Source organism: Rhinopithecus bieti, unplaced genomic scaffold (genome assembly GCF_001698545.2).
Source record: "Rhinopithecus bieti isolate Rb0 unplaced genomic scaffold, ASM169854v2 scaffold_3947, whole genome shotgun sequence".
Lineage (NCBI taxonomy): Eukaryota > Metazoa > Chordata > Mammalia > Primates > Cercopithecidae > Rhinopithecus > Rhinopithecus bieti.
In genome coordinates this window covers 342,641-357,827 of record NW_016804220.1, presented here as the reverse complement: position 1 = coordinate 357,827, position 15,187 = coordinate 342,641, and the positions used below count along the sequence as shown (strand labels likewise).

Genomic DNA, 15,187 nt, shown 5'->3' with positions numbered 1-15,187 from the left:
CACAGTGAAGGGGGAGTGGAAGAAGGAGCTAAAGGGAAAAATTGACATGTTTATGTTATGGAAAAAGAAATTTTTCTAAGTCATCACAAACTGTGTCCATTTTCTCTGTGGTGTTCGTGAAATAGCTAAAAGCAAATGAAGTAAAGGGCATATTATGGTTTTCATAAAAGTTTATGGTCATGTTTCAGATTTTCATTTCAGTGAACATACTTCCACATTACACTAAGTGTGCCTAGCAGTCTGTTGCATTTTACAATTCTGTTTCACTTTTCTTATATCCTACGCTAGATTAAATAGGTATAAATTCTTAAATAGGTATAAATTCTTAAAATCTGACAGATTAAGTTGTAGGACTTCTCCCACATGCATTTGCCCAGGCTGGAGTACAGTGGCACAATCTTGGCTCACTGCAGCCTCCACCTCCTGGGTTCAAGCAATTCTGCCTCAGCCTTCTCAAGTAGCTGGGACTACAGGAGTGCACCACCACGCCCAGCTAATTTTTGTATTTTTAGTAGAAACGAGGTTTCACCATATTGGCCAGGCTGGTCTCGAACTCTTGACCTCAGGTGATCTGCCCAACAGCCTCCCAAAGTGTTGGGATTACAGGCATGAGCTGCTGCGACCAGCCAAAAGGGGAATATTTAAATCTTAGCTGATACATGTTTGTTTGTTTTGAGATGGAGTCTTCGCTCTGTTGCCCAGGCTGGAGCACGATGGCATGATCTCGGCTCACTGCAACCTCTGCCTCCTGGGTTCAAGCGCTTCTCCTGCCTTTGCCTCCTGGGTTCAAGCGCTTCTCCTGCCTCAGCCTCCCAAGTAGCTGGGATTACAGCCACCTGCCACCATGCCCAGCTCATTTTGTATTTTTAGTAGAGATGGGGTTTCAGCATGTTGGACAGGCTGGTCTTAAACTCCTGACCTCAAGTGATCTGTCCGCCTCAGCCTGCCAAAGTGCTGGGATTACAGGCGTGATAAACTCCTGACCTCAGGTGATCGTCTGCCTCAACCTGCCAAAGTGCTGAGATTACAGGCGTGAGCCACCGTGCCCAGTCTTGATACATGTATTGTGTCAGCACAGGGTTTCCAGGATAATCACAGGCCTTGCCCGCCTCAGGGATCAATCTAGTTGGGGAAGTATGCACAGGTGCCTCCATGGCAAACAGGATATGGGTGAGGGTGAATTGAAGGTCACTTCCCAGGAGAGATGAGTTGGTGCTAGAAGTAAGCGTTGAAGCAAGAGTCTGCAGGACAGAGATGATGGGGTGGAAAGGGCATTTGAGGCAGAGGAAAGGGAATGTAAAATCCACAAAGTGAATGAAAGTATAACCAGGGCTTCTGGAAGCAGATAATTGCTACAACATTTTCAGCAGTGGTGGAACTCAGAAATAGGTGAAAGTAACTGTAAGTAATAGTGGTTGAACGTTTTAAAGAATGATAAAATTGCATTTGCATTTTAATAAAAGTGCATGATTGTCGAGAACGGACTGGAAGGGGACATGTTAGAGATGGGGAGGCTGCAGTTCAAAGACTGGTCCTAAGACCCAAACTGAGTTGTGCAGGGAAGGACTGAATAACAGCAGTGAGGGACTGAATAACAGGTTCCAAGGTAGAACTGGTGCCAGGGTAGGTGAGTGAAAGGGAAGCATCTTAGACTGTCCAGATCTCCAGCAGGTGGGGCTGTGGGACTGCTTAGCCTGGAAGGGTACAGGAAAGTATCAGGTATCTCCCACAAAAAAGAAAGTTTGGCTGGGCACGGTGGCTCATGCCTGTAGTCCCAGCACTTTGGGAGGCCGAGGCGAGCAGGCCATAAGGTCAGGAGTTCAAGACCAGCCTGATCAACATGGTGAAATCCCGTCTCGACTAAAAATACAAAAATTAGCTAGGCATGGTGGTGGGCGCCTGTAATCCCAGCTACTCTGGAGGCTGAGGCAGGAGAATCACTTGAACCTGGGAGGTGGAGGTTGCAGTGAGCATTGCACTCCAGCCTGGGCAAAAAAAAAAAAAAAAGGCCGGGTGTGGTGGCTCACGCCTGTAATCTCAGCACTTTGGGAGGCCGAGGCGGGCGGATCATAAGGTCAGGAGTCGGAGACCAGCTTAACCAACATGGTGAAACCCCGTTTCTACTAAAAATACAAAAGTTAGCCGGGCATGGTGGTACACGCATGTAATCCCGGCTACTCAGGAGACTGAGGCAGGAAAATCGCTTGAACCTGGGAGGCAGAAGTTGCAGTCAGCCGAGATCGCACCACTGCACTCTAGCCTGGGTGACAGAGCGAGACTCGGTCTCAAAAAAATAAAAATTAAAATAAAATAAAATATAAATGATGTATAAGCACCATTGAAGTATTAAAATAGTACCATTGAAGCATTAAAATATAAGTGATACCTAAGTGTCATTGAAGTATTAAAATAGAAATGATACTTAAGTACCATTGAAGTGTTAACATATAAAGGATACTTGTTTATATTTTAACATATACTTTTTCCTGAGAGTCTTTGTATAAAACTTATGCTCCAGGAAGACTTGCTATGTTTATTCTATGGCTTCAAATATCTGAAGCCACACAGCTGTGAAATTGGAGTACCCTCCTTTTCCCCAGTGAAAAGTCCTGAATGAATGGAACTCCACAGCAAAATGATAGTGGAGAAAAGCAATGCAGCCTAAGCAGCCTAATACTAAACGCAAAAGCAAGGTCAGCAAAGAAGTGTCTAGCTACACTATATTTCAGAATAAATTTAAAAGCAGGTGTCTCACGAAACAGAGCTGAGAAAATGGGGGCATGTGTGACAGTCACAGGAGCTCATCCACCCTTAAAGAGGCCTGGCCTCCTGCTCTGTAGGGCTGGGCCAAGTCCTTGATACCCTGGAGAGAGCTCACTTCTGCCTCTCCTTGGAGTGTGAGAAACACACTCACCCATCCAAACCCAAAGAATGGACTTAGAGGCATGAAGAACAGTGAAAGTGAGACTTTTTTTTTTTTTTTTTGAGACGGAGTTTCCTTCTTGTTGCCCAGGCAGGAGTGCAATGGCACGATCTCAGCTTACCACAACTTCTGCCTCCGGGGTTCAAGCAATTGCCCTGCCTCAGCCTCCCAAGTAGCTGGGACTACAGGCATGCGCTTATCACGCCTGGCTAATTTTGTATTTTTATTAGAGACAGGGTTTCTCCACGTTGGTCAGGCTTGTCTTGAACTTCCGACCTCGGGTGATCTACCCGCCTCGGCCTCCCAAAGTGCTGGGATTACAGGCGTGAGCCACCGTGCCTGGCTGAGCCTTTTTTTTTGAGACTTAGTCTTGATCTGTCACTGAGGCTGGATGGAGTGCAACGGTGCGATCTCAGCTCACTGCAACCTCCGCCTCCCAGGTTCAAGTGATTCTCCCGCCTCAGCCTCCCGAGTAGCTAGGATTATAGGCATGCGCCACCACGCCCGGCTGATTTTTGTATTTTTAGTAGAGATGGGGTTTCACCATGTTGGCCAGGCTGGTCTTGAAGTTCTGGCCCCAGGTGATGCACCCGCCTCGGTCCCCCAAAATGCTGGGATTATGGGCAAGAGCCGCCGCACCTGGACAAAAGTGAGACTTTTTATTAAGGGTCTTGCCAGATTGGATGTGTGATGGGCAGGCCCACCCAGTGCAGTTTCAACAAGCAATTTATCCCCTAGAGCACAGGTCCCTCCCCCGGTTCCTCACAGGCTGAGTAACATGGGGTTGCAGTCTTCCTGGACATCACCTAAGTTTCATTATCCCCTTATTAGGTTATATCTTGTCCCCTTCCCTACTTGAAGTTTCGATTTCCCAGTGGCGAAGCTTTCTTTCCTTTTATGGATTAGCCACCCCCGCCACTTTTCTCCCTCCCCTCTGACTTCTCTGAGTTTTATTACTCTTCCCAGATGTCTGTACGGTGCGGCTCATCACATCCGAAAGGGAGCTGCCCAGACTTGCCCGCCTGTTTTTTGAAAATGGACCACTTAAAAAGTACTTCTTACGCCGGGCGCGGTGGCTCAAGCCTGTAATCCCAGCACTTTGGGAGGCCGAGACGGGCGGATCCGAGGTCAGGAGATCGAGACCATCCTGGCTAACACGGTGAAACCCCGTCTCTACTAAAAAATACAAAAAACTAGCCCGGCGAGGTGGCGGGCGCCTGTAGTCCCAGCTACTCGGGAGGCTGAGGCAGAAGAATGGCGTAAACCCGGGAGGCAGAGCTTGCAGTGAGCTGAGATCCGGCCACTGCACTCCAGCCCGGGCGACAGAGCGAGACTCCGTCTCAAAAAAAAAAAAAAAAAAAGTACTTCTTACAGAGTTCTCCACCGTTCTACTAAGCATACACTAGTTGAGGCCAGGAGGTCCTCAGCCACACAGCCTCTGGCCTCCTATCCCTGTGTTCCTTGGCCTCCATCCCACTGGCCTCCAAGGGACAGGTGCCTCTCCCTGCTCTGGGACAAAGCCCTCCTACATCCACAGGGTCCACCTCTGTCCTCCCTGGTGGCTCCTGACCATATTGACATGTTCAAATTCTACCCCAGTCAGAAAACTGCACCCCTTGAACCCTGATGCTCCCTTTGCCCCCAAGATTACCAGCTTCAGGGAACCTCCCAGTTCCTACCCACCTTATGACCTCCAAACAACCCAGTCCTGAGGGCACTTTCCTCTCTGCCTCTGCAGCCCCGCACGGGCCTGGAAATGGCTCCCTTTGGTGGCCAGAGCCCCTATTCCTCCTGGGTTCTCCCCACCCCAGGGTCCAGCCCCTTCCTCCTGCCCTCGCCTTGGTTGCAGTATTCATGGTTATATTTGTGGCTTTTTTCTTTTCTTTTCTTTTCTTTTTTGAGATGGAGTCTCACTCTGTGGCCCAGGATGGAGTGCAGTGGCGCCATCTCGGCTCACTGCACCCTCCACCTCCCAGGTTCAAGCGATTCTCCCACTTCAGCCTCCTGAGTAGCTGGGATTACAGGCACCCAACATCATGCCTAATTTTTGTACTTTTGTAGAGATGGGATTTCACCGTGTTGGCCAGGCTGGTCTCAAACTCCTGACCTCAGGTGATCCGCCTGCCTCCTCGACCCAAGCACCCAAGGTGCTGGGATTACAGACGTGAGCCACCGGGCCCGGCTACATTTGTAGCTTTTTTTTTTTGTCTTCCTGGAGGATACGTTTTTCCCTCTACAGTGTCAGCCACCCAGATCCACAGGTTTGTTTAAGTTATTTCCTCAGCCAGGAATGCCCTCCCTTCTTTCCCTGGGACTGATATGTCCTGCCAGCTCCTTGGGGAACTTTTCCCCGTCTATCCTCTAATTCACAGCCACCCCCAGTTACATGCTCTCTTTTCGTGCCTCTTTCACGTCTCATGAACCTGTCCATCTTGATACTTACAACACACTCGGTCCAATCATCATTGTCATTCTGTCACCACTAGACCCGGACAGCCTTGAGGGTAGGTACCAAGGACTCCCATGGCCAGTGCCCACCGGTGCTGAAATGAATGGGAATGATGCTGTCCCAAGACCTAAAGAGAACCCTCCCAGTCCTTTCTCCTTAATTTTTTTTTTTGTGTGTGTATGTGTGTGGTGGTTTTTAAATTTTTTCCTCACTTTAAGGAAGGAGACCACTACTACTGCTGCTGCCCTCCTCCCCCCACCTTGCCTAGTTCACAAGACAGGAGGAAAGAGAGAAAGAAACAAAAGATAAATAGCCAGACAACCTTGACACCACCACCCAGCCCTAGGAGTTAAAAAAAAGTAATACTAATAACATCAGCCCCTGACCTAAACTACTTGTGTTATCTGTAAATTCCAGACACTGTATGAAAAAAGCATTGTAAAACTTTTTGTTCTGTTAGCTGATTCATGTAGGCCCCAGTCACGTTTTCCACGCTTGCTCTATTTATCACGAACCTTTCATATAGAGCCCTTAAAGTTGTAAGCCTTTAAAAAGGCCAAGTATTTCTTTATCGGGGAGCTCCCCTCTTAAGACGTGAGTCTGCCGAGGTTCCCGGCCGAATAAAAAACCTCTTCCTTCTTTAATCTGGTGTCTAAGGAGCTTTGTCTGTGGCTCCTCCTGCTACTTTCTTTTCTTTTTGCTTTCTCCTTCCCTTTCCTTCCTTCCTTCCCTCCCTTCCTTCTGTCTTTCTCTCTCTCTCTTTTTTTTTTTTTGTGACAGGATGTCCCTGTGTTGCTCACGCTGGAGCGTTGTGGGGCTTTTTGAAATGACAACATATTCATATACTACAAAATTTAAAAGATATTGGCGGGGTGGTGTGGGGGGGAATTCCACTGCCCTTGCCCCGCCCCAGGACCTGGATTCCCCTAGGCACAGTGTTACTCTTTCCTTGTGGAGTTTTCCCTGATCACTGAAGCTATGCCCTTGTCCCTTCTGCACCCGCGCTTCTGAGCACTGAGCTCCTCTCGCTGGAAGTGATCGGCTTGCACTGACCGCTTGGGCTTCGCGCTTTCCCGCAGTGGCCGGACCTCGGCGCCGGGACAACCAACCGACCCCGCGGCCGGGCGCCCTGCTCCCCTGGCGACGGCCCCCGCACCACTGGCAGTGGCCGCGTCGGGGCCCGGCCGGGGGAAGGGGGTCGCGCGGCGGCGGACGGTCAGCTGCGGCGCCCGGGTGCGTGGGAGCCGAGGGCGCCGAGCAAAGATGCGGCTGCGAGTGCTTGCGCAGCTCGCGGAGCGGGCCTGGGCCGGTGGCCTCCTTACGGCGGGGGCGGCCCCCCTGACAGCCTCCTGCCCAGGCTCCGGTGAGGCAGCGCCGCCCTTATCCGGGAGCTTGTCGGGTGAGGGGCCGCCGGGAGGCGGAGGGCGCGGGGTTCCCCGGCGCGGGTACTCCGCCACTGGCCGTCCCCACCGCGGGTGGCCGCCCGGTCTCGGGACGGTGGGGCCAGACCTAGGCCGTTCGGGCGCCCCTCGGGCTCAAGGTCACGGCGGGGACGGGCCGCGCTGCGGCTCCGCCCTCGCCCGAGAAGGCTCCCGAGGCTCGGCGCGGAGGCCACGTCCTCCCCGCGGCGCTGGCCTGGCCTGCAGGGCCCTGACCGGCGCAACCCGGGGCCGGGGACAGGGACAAGGCGCGCCTGAGGCCGCAGGCCCCAGACGCCGCCTGCTGGGTCCCCGCCGAAGGCTGCTCCAAGCCTGGGTGACCGCCTCTGCTGAGGACGTTGGTGACCCTGGCCTCTGAGGTGCTGTGAGTAGGAAATAAAAGCTTAAAGCATCGTCCCGGGCCAGCCCTACGCGGAGGGTGGAGGAAGTCAACGCTTGGAGGAGGTCAAAGCACTCAGGTCTTTGACTTGAAATTTAAAGCCGGCCGTGGATCTAAAAGTACTTAGAGTTACCAGCACTGAGTGTTCAGGCGTGGGGCTCTTGTGTAAACTTTTTTTTTTCTCCTAACTTCAGTGGATTGGACGTTTGGTTGTCCAAATTCATCACCTTGACGTTTGCGTGTGCTGTTTTCCACATTCAAACAGCAAAGCCTATCCTAACTTACCCAGAGTTGCTTTCTCATATTCATTGCTTTGGGTAGTTTAAATTACCAAAGGAACTGTGTGTTAAACTTGCCATGGGCCAGGCAATAACATGGTTTATTTATTTATTTTTTTTTTTGAGACGGAGTTTTGCTCTTGTTGCCCAGGCTGGAGTGCAATGGCACGGTCTTGTCTCTCTGCAACCTCCGCCGGGTTCAAGTGATACTCCTGCCTCGGCCTCCCAAGTAGCTAGGATTACAGGCATGCACCACTACAGCCGGCTAATTTTTGTGTATTTAGTAGAGACGGGATTTCACCATGTTGGTCAGGCTAGTCTCGAACTTATGACCTCAGGTGATCCACCTGTCACGGCCTCCCAAAGTGCTGGGATTACAGTCGTGAGTCACCATGCCAAGCCTGATCTTTTTTAAATGATGAGTCTGACGTGGGAGAGGGGGCAGAATTAAGGGTCGTGGCCAGCTGAATGGACGCTGGCACTGAGAGTTGAGAGTTTGCTGAGAGTTGTTTGTTCTGCCAAAATATGAGTGCCTGCCATGTGCCAGGCACTGTTGACAGTTGAGAGACGTCAGTGAATAAGGCATGCAAGACCATCCGGGAGCTTACTAGTAATTCAGGAGCGCTGGGGAAGAAGAATTCAGAGCAGTTTAGGACCTGGTAAAGTTTGTGAAGGCTGTGTGCTATTCAAGTGGAAAAGCAAGCAGACAGTTGGCTGTATGACTCCTCAAAGGAGGTGTCTGGGCTACAGGTTACATTTGGGAGCTGTCAGTATATAGGAATGCTAAATGTTAATAGACACATGGATTTCATTATACTGTTTCATATTTGGTTTACATTTTTCACAATAAAGGCTGGGCGCGGTGACTCACACTTGTAATCCCAGCACTTTGGGAGGTTGAGGCAGGAGGATTGCTTGAGCCCAGGAGTTTGAGACCAGCCTGGGCAACATAGTGGAACTCTGTCCCTAATAATAAATAAGTACATAAATAAAAATTTGTATAATGAAACTTTTTTTAAACCATAGGAAGTCAGGTGCAGTGGCTCAGGCTGTAATCCCGGCACTTTGGGAGGCCGAACTGGACTGATCGCTTGAGCTCAGGAGTTCAACACCATCCCTGGCAACATGACAAAACACATCTCTACAAAAAATACAAAAATTAGCCTGGCATGGTGGCACGCGCCTGTAGTCCCAGCTACTTGGGAGGCTGAGGTGGGAGTATAGCTTGAACCTAGGAGGTGGAGGTTGCAGTGAGCTGATCATGCCACTGCATTCCAGCCTAGGTGACAGAGCCAGACCGTCTCTAAAATAAAATAAAAAACCATCAGAATGTGTGAGATTGCTTGAGGCGTGAGTGTGGCGAGTGAAGAGCTGCAAAGCAAGCCCTGGGACTTGCAACATATACAGGTTGAATGTAGGAGGGGGAACTGGCTAGGTCATTGTTATGTGACAGTGGCCAGGAGGAGGGAGGGAGTGCCATCTGCTGCCAAAAGGTTAGGTAAAATGATGGAAGAAAACAGAATTTGCCAACAGGGGTGTTGTGGGTGACCTTGCCGGATCAGTTTCAGCAAGCAAGAGGGGCATCCTACCGGGAGCCTCATCCCTGCCTATACATTAGCCAGCATATTTCACTTAGCGCTGCTTAGCAGCAAACTTGGAATCCCTAGCCGCTTCCTGGACATTGAATGTCTCACAGGTGCTCAGAACAGTACTGTACCCAGGATTTAACTCCTCTTCCTTCCACGAAGTCTGCTTCTTTTGGATACTTTTTCTTCAGTCATGAAACATTTTCCATGTGGTGGCCCAGGCCGGAAACCAGACTCTCTTCCCCAAGCCCATCCATCTTTTTCCCCCCCATCTATCATTTACCAAATCTGTCAGTTCTGCCTCTAGTATGTCTTGAATCCACCCTCTCCGTCGCCACTGCCCTAGCTCAACCCTCAGCAATACACGTCTGGATTCCTACGAAGAATGTGGGCTCGGACCTGTTAGTGAAGGGGACGACTAAAGAATTTTTTTTTTCCTTAGATGTAGAGTCTTGCCCTTTGCCAAGGTTGGAGTTTAATGGCATGATCATGGCTCACTGCAGCCTTGACCTTCTAGGCTCAAGGGATCTTCCCACTTCAGCCTCCCAAGTAGCAGGGACTACAGGCCCACACCACCATGCCCAGCTATTATTTATTTATTTATTTATTTGAGACAGTGTCAGTCTGTTGCCCAGGCTGGAGTGCAGTGGTGCGATCTCGGCTCACTGCAGCCTCCACCTCCTAGGTTCAAGCAATTCTCCTGCCTCAGTCACCCGAATAGCTGGGACTTACAGGTGTGCACCACCATGTCTGGATAATTTTTGCATTTTTAGTAGAGATGGGGTTTCTCCGTGTTGCCCAGGCTGGTCTCAAACTCCTGACCTCAAGTGATCCTCTCACCTCAGCCTCCCAAAGTGCTGGCATTAGAGGGATGAATCACCACACCTGGCTAAGTTTTTTGTAGTGGGGAGGTCTTGCTCTGTTCTCCAGGCTAGTCTCGAACTCCTGGCCTCAAGCAGTCCTCCCACACTTCGCCTCCCAAAGTGCTGGGATTATAGGTGTGAGCCATTGTGTCCAGCCACACGTCTAAAGAATTCTATCATTGTCTTCATTTTCTTAATAGAAAGAGCTCTGTAACACAAACCTTGACTGGATCCTAATCCCTCCCTGTTTGCCCTCATTCCCCTACCCAAAAGAACAATGAAAGACATTTTGGGGAGAACTGGGGACATTTTAATAGGGAGTGGATATTAGATATGATGGAATAATTGTTTTTCTCAGATGTGATGATAGCATTGTGGTTCTGTCATTGTGTTTTGGAGATGCATGCTGAAGGATTTACGGGAGAAGTATCATCATGTCCAAACTCTACTTTTTTGTTTTTTGTTTTTTTCCTGAGACAGAGTCTTACTCTGTCATCCAGGCTGGGCGATCTCGGCTCACTGCAACCTCTGCCCTCGGGTTCAAGCGATTCTCCTGTCTCAGCCTCCTGAGTAGCTGGGACTACAGGTGTGCGCCACCACAACCAGCTAATTTTTTTGTATTTTTAATAGAGATGGGGTTTCACCATGTTGGCCAGGATGGTCTTGATCTCCTGACCTCGTGATCTGCCCGCCTTGGCCTCCCAAAATGCTGGGATTACAGGCGTGAGCCACTGCGACTGGCCTAAAACTCTACTTTCAGTTGGTTCAGTAGAAATTAAAACCAAATATAGGGCCGGGTGCGGTGGTTCACACCTGTAATCGCAGCACTGTGGGAGGCCAAGACTGACGGATCACATGAGGCCAGAAGCTCAAGACCAGCTTGGACAACATGGTGAAACCCTGTCTTTTCTACAACTACAAAATTTAGCTGGGCGTGATGGTGCAGGGCTGTAGTCTCAGCTCTACAGGTGGCTGAAGCAAGAGAATTGCTTGAGCCCACGAGATGGAGGCTGAAGTGAGCCAAGATCACGCCACTGCACTCCAGTTGATGCGAGAGAACAATGCCCTGTCTGAAAAAAAAAAAGAAAAGAAAAAAATTAAAAGCAAATATATAGAGAGAGACAGAGAGAAAAAAAAACTTTTAATGGTAAAATGTTCATTTTTAAAATCTAGATGCAGGGCAGAAAAGTCTTCATTGTCGTGGTTAAACTCTGGGTTTGAAGTTTCTGGAAATGAAAGGTGTGGGAACAGGTCTCTGGAGCAGCAGTGTGGAAGACAGGGGTACTAGGGCTGGAGGGAGTGTGGTGGTGGGGAGGGGAGTCAGGGAGCTGCTGCTTTAAGGCAGGACTCTTCTTGGCATGGGTCTGTCAACCTCCTTTCTCCCCCAGGCCTTTGCTTCCAAATGCTGGTGCTATTTGCACACTTGTGGCTTTTGTGGTCACTGGTTCTGCTTAGAATCTCCTTTCTTCCATGGGTATCCACCTGACCATCTGTTCCTCTTCTTTCCAGTCTTCCACTGAACTCATACTTCGTTAGTACTGGTCGCCAGGCTGCCCTTACCCCTGCCACAACAGCTACCTACTACCTTGTGTCACCATTAAAGAGCTTGTCTCTGTTTGGGTTGTGATCGTTCGTGTTTGTCTGTCTGCCCTCACCAGCAAACTGAGCTCCTGTGAAGTCAGGGCCAGGTTCATCTGTGCATCATCAGTAGCTGACAGGTGTAGTGCACAGTCTGTAAATAACAATGATCGTATGAATGAAGTGCAGCGTGCTCCTGCTGCCTCATCCTGTGGTCTCAGCATTAAGTCCCTTCCCTTCTTCAGTTTCCTCTTCCCTGCCTGATGGGTACCCACGAGCTTCTTTGGAATACGCTCCTTTCTCTTCATCCCCAGTGCCATCTTAACCCCATACCATCCAGTGAGTGTTTATTGAGTGCCTTCTGGATACCTGGTGCTGCTGGGCGTGGCAGCCAGGGCACCCAGGAAGCATGTTCCTGGCCTTTGTTGCTGCAGCCATATACCACGCCCCTGCCAGGCTGCTTTTGACACTTAGATTTTTTTTTTTTTTTTTTTTTTTTTGAGACAGAATCTCGCGCTGTTGCCCAGGCTGGAGTGCAGTGGCGTGATCCTGGCTCACTGCAACCTCCACCTCCCGGGTTCAAGTGATTCTCCTGCCTCAGCCTCCCGAGTAGCTGGGACTATAGGATGTCCACCACCACACCCGGCCAATTTTTTTGTATTTTTTTAGTAGAGACAGGGTTTGGCCATTTTGCCCAGGCTGGTCTTGAACTCCTGACCTCAGATGATCTGCCTGCCTCAGCCTCTCAAAGTGCTGGGATTACAGGCATGAGGCACTGCGCTCATCCAAAACTTAGATTTTTTTTGAAAACTTGACAGCATCTCACCCTGCATGGGATAAAGTTGCCCTTGTGTTGCCCTCCAGTTGTATCTCGCTGTCCTCCCACACGCCCTTCTGCCTTGCTAAACAACTTGCCATTCCAGACATGCCATTCAGTATCATGACTCCATGTCCCTGTACATGTTGTTCCCATTGACTGGAATTAGCACCTGCCTTGTCCACCTGTCTTGCTTGCCCTCTAAACAGAGCCAGAATGCCCCTACTGGAGTCCCTGCAGCACCTCCCAGGCCAAGCTGATGGTGGGTTCACTTGAGCTCCTGCATTGTATTTTTAAGTTTACAGCATCCGTGGCTACTCTGACTGTTTACCGATAGGTTTTTCCTGTGAGACTGAACAGGCTTGGCATCTGGTTTATCTTTGTATCCGTAGAGCCCGGCATAGAATGCTGACTCGATTTCAAGTCTAGTGTTTTGCATAGTGCATCCTTCCTTATCCTCTGGAAAGTGCCCCCTAACATCTTGGCGATGGTCACTGTCAGTTAAGAACCCAGCCCCAAGCCAGATCGTATCATTTGGGCAGCCGCTGGCATAGCTGCAACTCGAAAGACTAGATGGGCTGGGTGTATTCGGCAGCTTTGATCACCTGACACTCAAAGATTTCAGTCTGATGGTTGGAGTAGTTCTGGGCCGGCTTGTTTTTCATTTGTCAAGACGATTGCTGCCCAAGTTCACAAGCAGATGCCACTCAGGTTCTCGTGTGTGTGCTGTGTTGATTTAGTCTCACCCCCTGCTCTGCATTTTTCTATTACAAAGCATTTTCACATCCGTTACCTCGTTGTACCCACCCAAAGGGGAATCTCCCCTTTGGTATTATTATTTGTTTGTTTGTTTATTTTAGAGGCAGGGTCTTGCTCTGTTGCCCAGGCTGGAGTACAGTGCACGATCATAGCTCACTGCAGCACTGAACTCATGGGCTCAAGCGATCCTCCTGCCTCAGGCTCCTGAGTAGCTAGGACTATAGGCATGAGCCACCATGCCCAGCTACTCTTTTTCTTTTTTTTTTTTTTGTAGAGACAGGGTCTTGCTATGCTTCCCAGGCTGACTTTGGTGTTACTGAAATATGAAATAAATGCTCAACTGGGGAGATTTCTATTTCAAAGGCATCCTTTATTATTGAAAATATTATCTGTCTGTCTATAAATATACATAATTATGTTTGCTTCTGTATTTCTGGAAGGATATAATTAGAACTATTAGTAGTCATTGCTTTAGTATTTCTTATTTTAAATGAAACTCCCTAGTCAGTAGTTTTAGAAACTTTTTATTATATCCCTTTCTTAATTGTTCATAATTATTATTCCTAAGCTTTTACAATTTATTTAACAAAAAAAATTGTAGACACAATTTCTGTTTAATGAACTTAAAATCTAAAATAAACACAGGAATTGACTGGGCACAGTGAGTGGCTTACGCCTGTAATTCCAGCACTTTGGGAGGCTGAGGCAGGCAGATCACCTGAGGTCAGGGGTTCAAGACCAGCCTGGCCAACATGGTGAAAACCTACCTCTACTAAAAATACAAAAATTAGCTGGGTGTGCTGGTGGGCGCTGGTAGTCCCAACTGCTTAGGAAGCTGAGGCAGGAGAATCGCTTGAACCCAGTAGGTGGAGGTTGCAGTGAGCTGAGATTGTGCCATTATTGCACTCCAGCGTGGGCAATGAAGCAAGACTCTGTCTCAAAAAAAAAAAAAAAAAAAAACGCAGAAATTATACATAGTCCCATAAACAAATCTTAAAACTTTCTACTTAGTATATCACTGATTGTATATGATTGCCTTAAAGTAATGGGTAAGTTTCTTTTTTCTTCTTTGAGACAGAGTTTCGCTCTTGTTGCCCAGGCTGGAGTGCAGTGGCATGATCTTGGCTCACCACAACCTCCACCTCCCAGGTTCAAGCGATTCTCCTGCCTCGGCCTCCTGAGTAGCTGGCATTACAGGCATGCGCCACCACACCTGGCTAATTTTATATTTTTAGTGGAGACGGGGTTTCTCCATGTTGGTCAGGCTGGTCTCAAACTCCTGACCTCAGGTGATCCACCCACCTCGGCCTCCCAAAGTGCTGGGATTACAGGCATGAGCCACTGTGCCCAGCCCATGATATTGTTAAACAGATAACTCTAAATGTAGTATATGTAAAACACTTCAAACTGACGAAATGTGCTTTCATTTTTATTGAAATGTGGCTGGGTGTGGTGGTTCACGCCTGTAATCGCAGGACTTTGGGAGGCTGAGGCAGGCAGATCACTTGAGCTCAGAAGTTCAAAACCAACCTGGGCAGCATGGTGAAACCCTGTCTCTACAAAAAAACACAAAAATTAGTAGGGTGTGGTGCTGGGCACCTGTAGTCCCAGCTACTTGGGAGGGGTTGAGACAGGAGCATAGCTTGAACCCAGGAGGTCGAGGCTACAGTGAGCCAAAATCACGCCACTGCACTCCAGCCTGGGTGACAAAGTGAGGCCCTGTCTCAAGAAAAAAAAAATACAGAAGAGAAAAGCACAATATAGACATTATATGGAGAAAGCTGTGTGTCTTTCCCCTCTATCCCTTTAAACCCTCTATCATTGTCTTAGGGAAACCACTATTAATGCTTTCTTAATTTTTAGGAATTTTATTATATAGTAAACGCAAAATGGAAGCATCTTCAACTTACATCTGCAAATGCCACTTAATACTATATGTTTTTATCTTATGCACTTTCAAGGAAAATTGCATTTACTGGTATTGTTATTTTCTTGTTTAGAGTGAGTTTGCTTCTTTTAATCTTTGAAGGATGTGAAAAGTGCTTTTATGTTTCTTTATCATTATTTATAGAGTATGCTTTATTAATTTCTTTTTCTTTTTCATTTTCTTTCTTTT

At 48.7% G+C, this 15,187-nt stretch overlaps 1 protein-coding gene across 1 annotated transcript in view; it reads left to right on the top strand.

The window, feature by feature from the left end:
• Positions 1 to 6,568: 6,568 nt before the first annotated feature.
• The window catches only part of NIPSNAP2 (nipsnap homolog 2), a gene marked incomplete at its 5' end in the record, with an annotated part of 44,391 nt that continues 35,772 nt past the window's right edge, over positions 6,569 to 15,187 (top strand). Inside the window, one exon of the mRNA XM_017867299.1 lies at positions 6,569 to 6,735. Within this exon, the coding sequence (XP_017722788.1) occupies positions 6,569 to 6,735 (167 nt within the window). The remainder of the gene's footprint in view (positions 6,736 to 15,187) is intronic.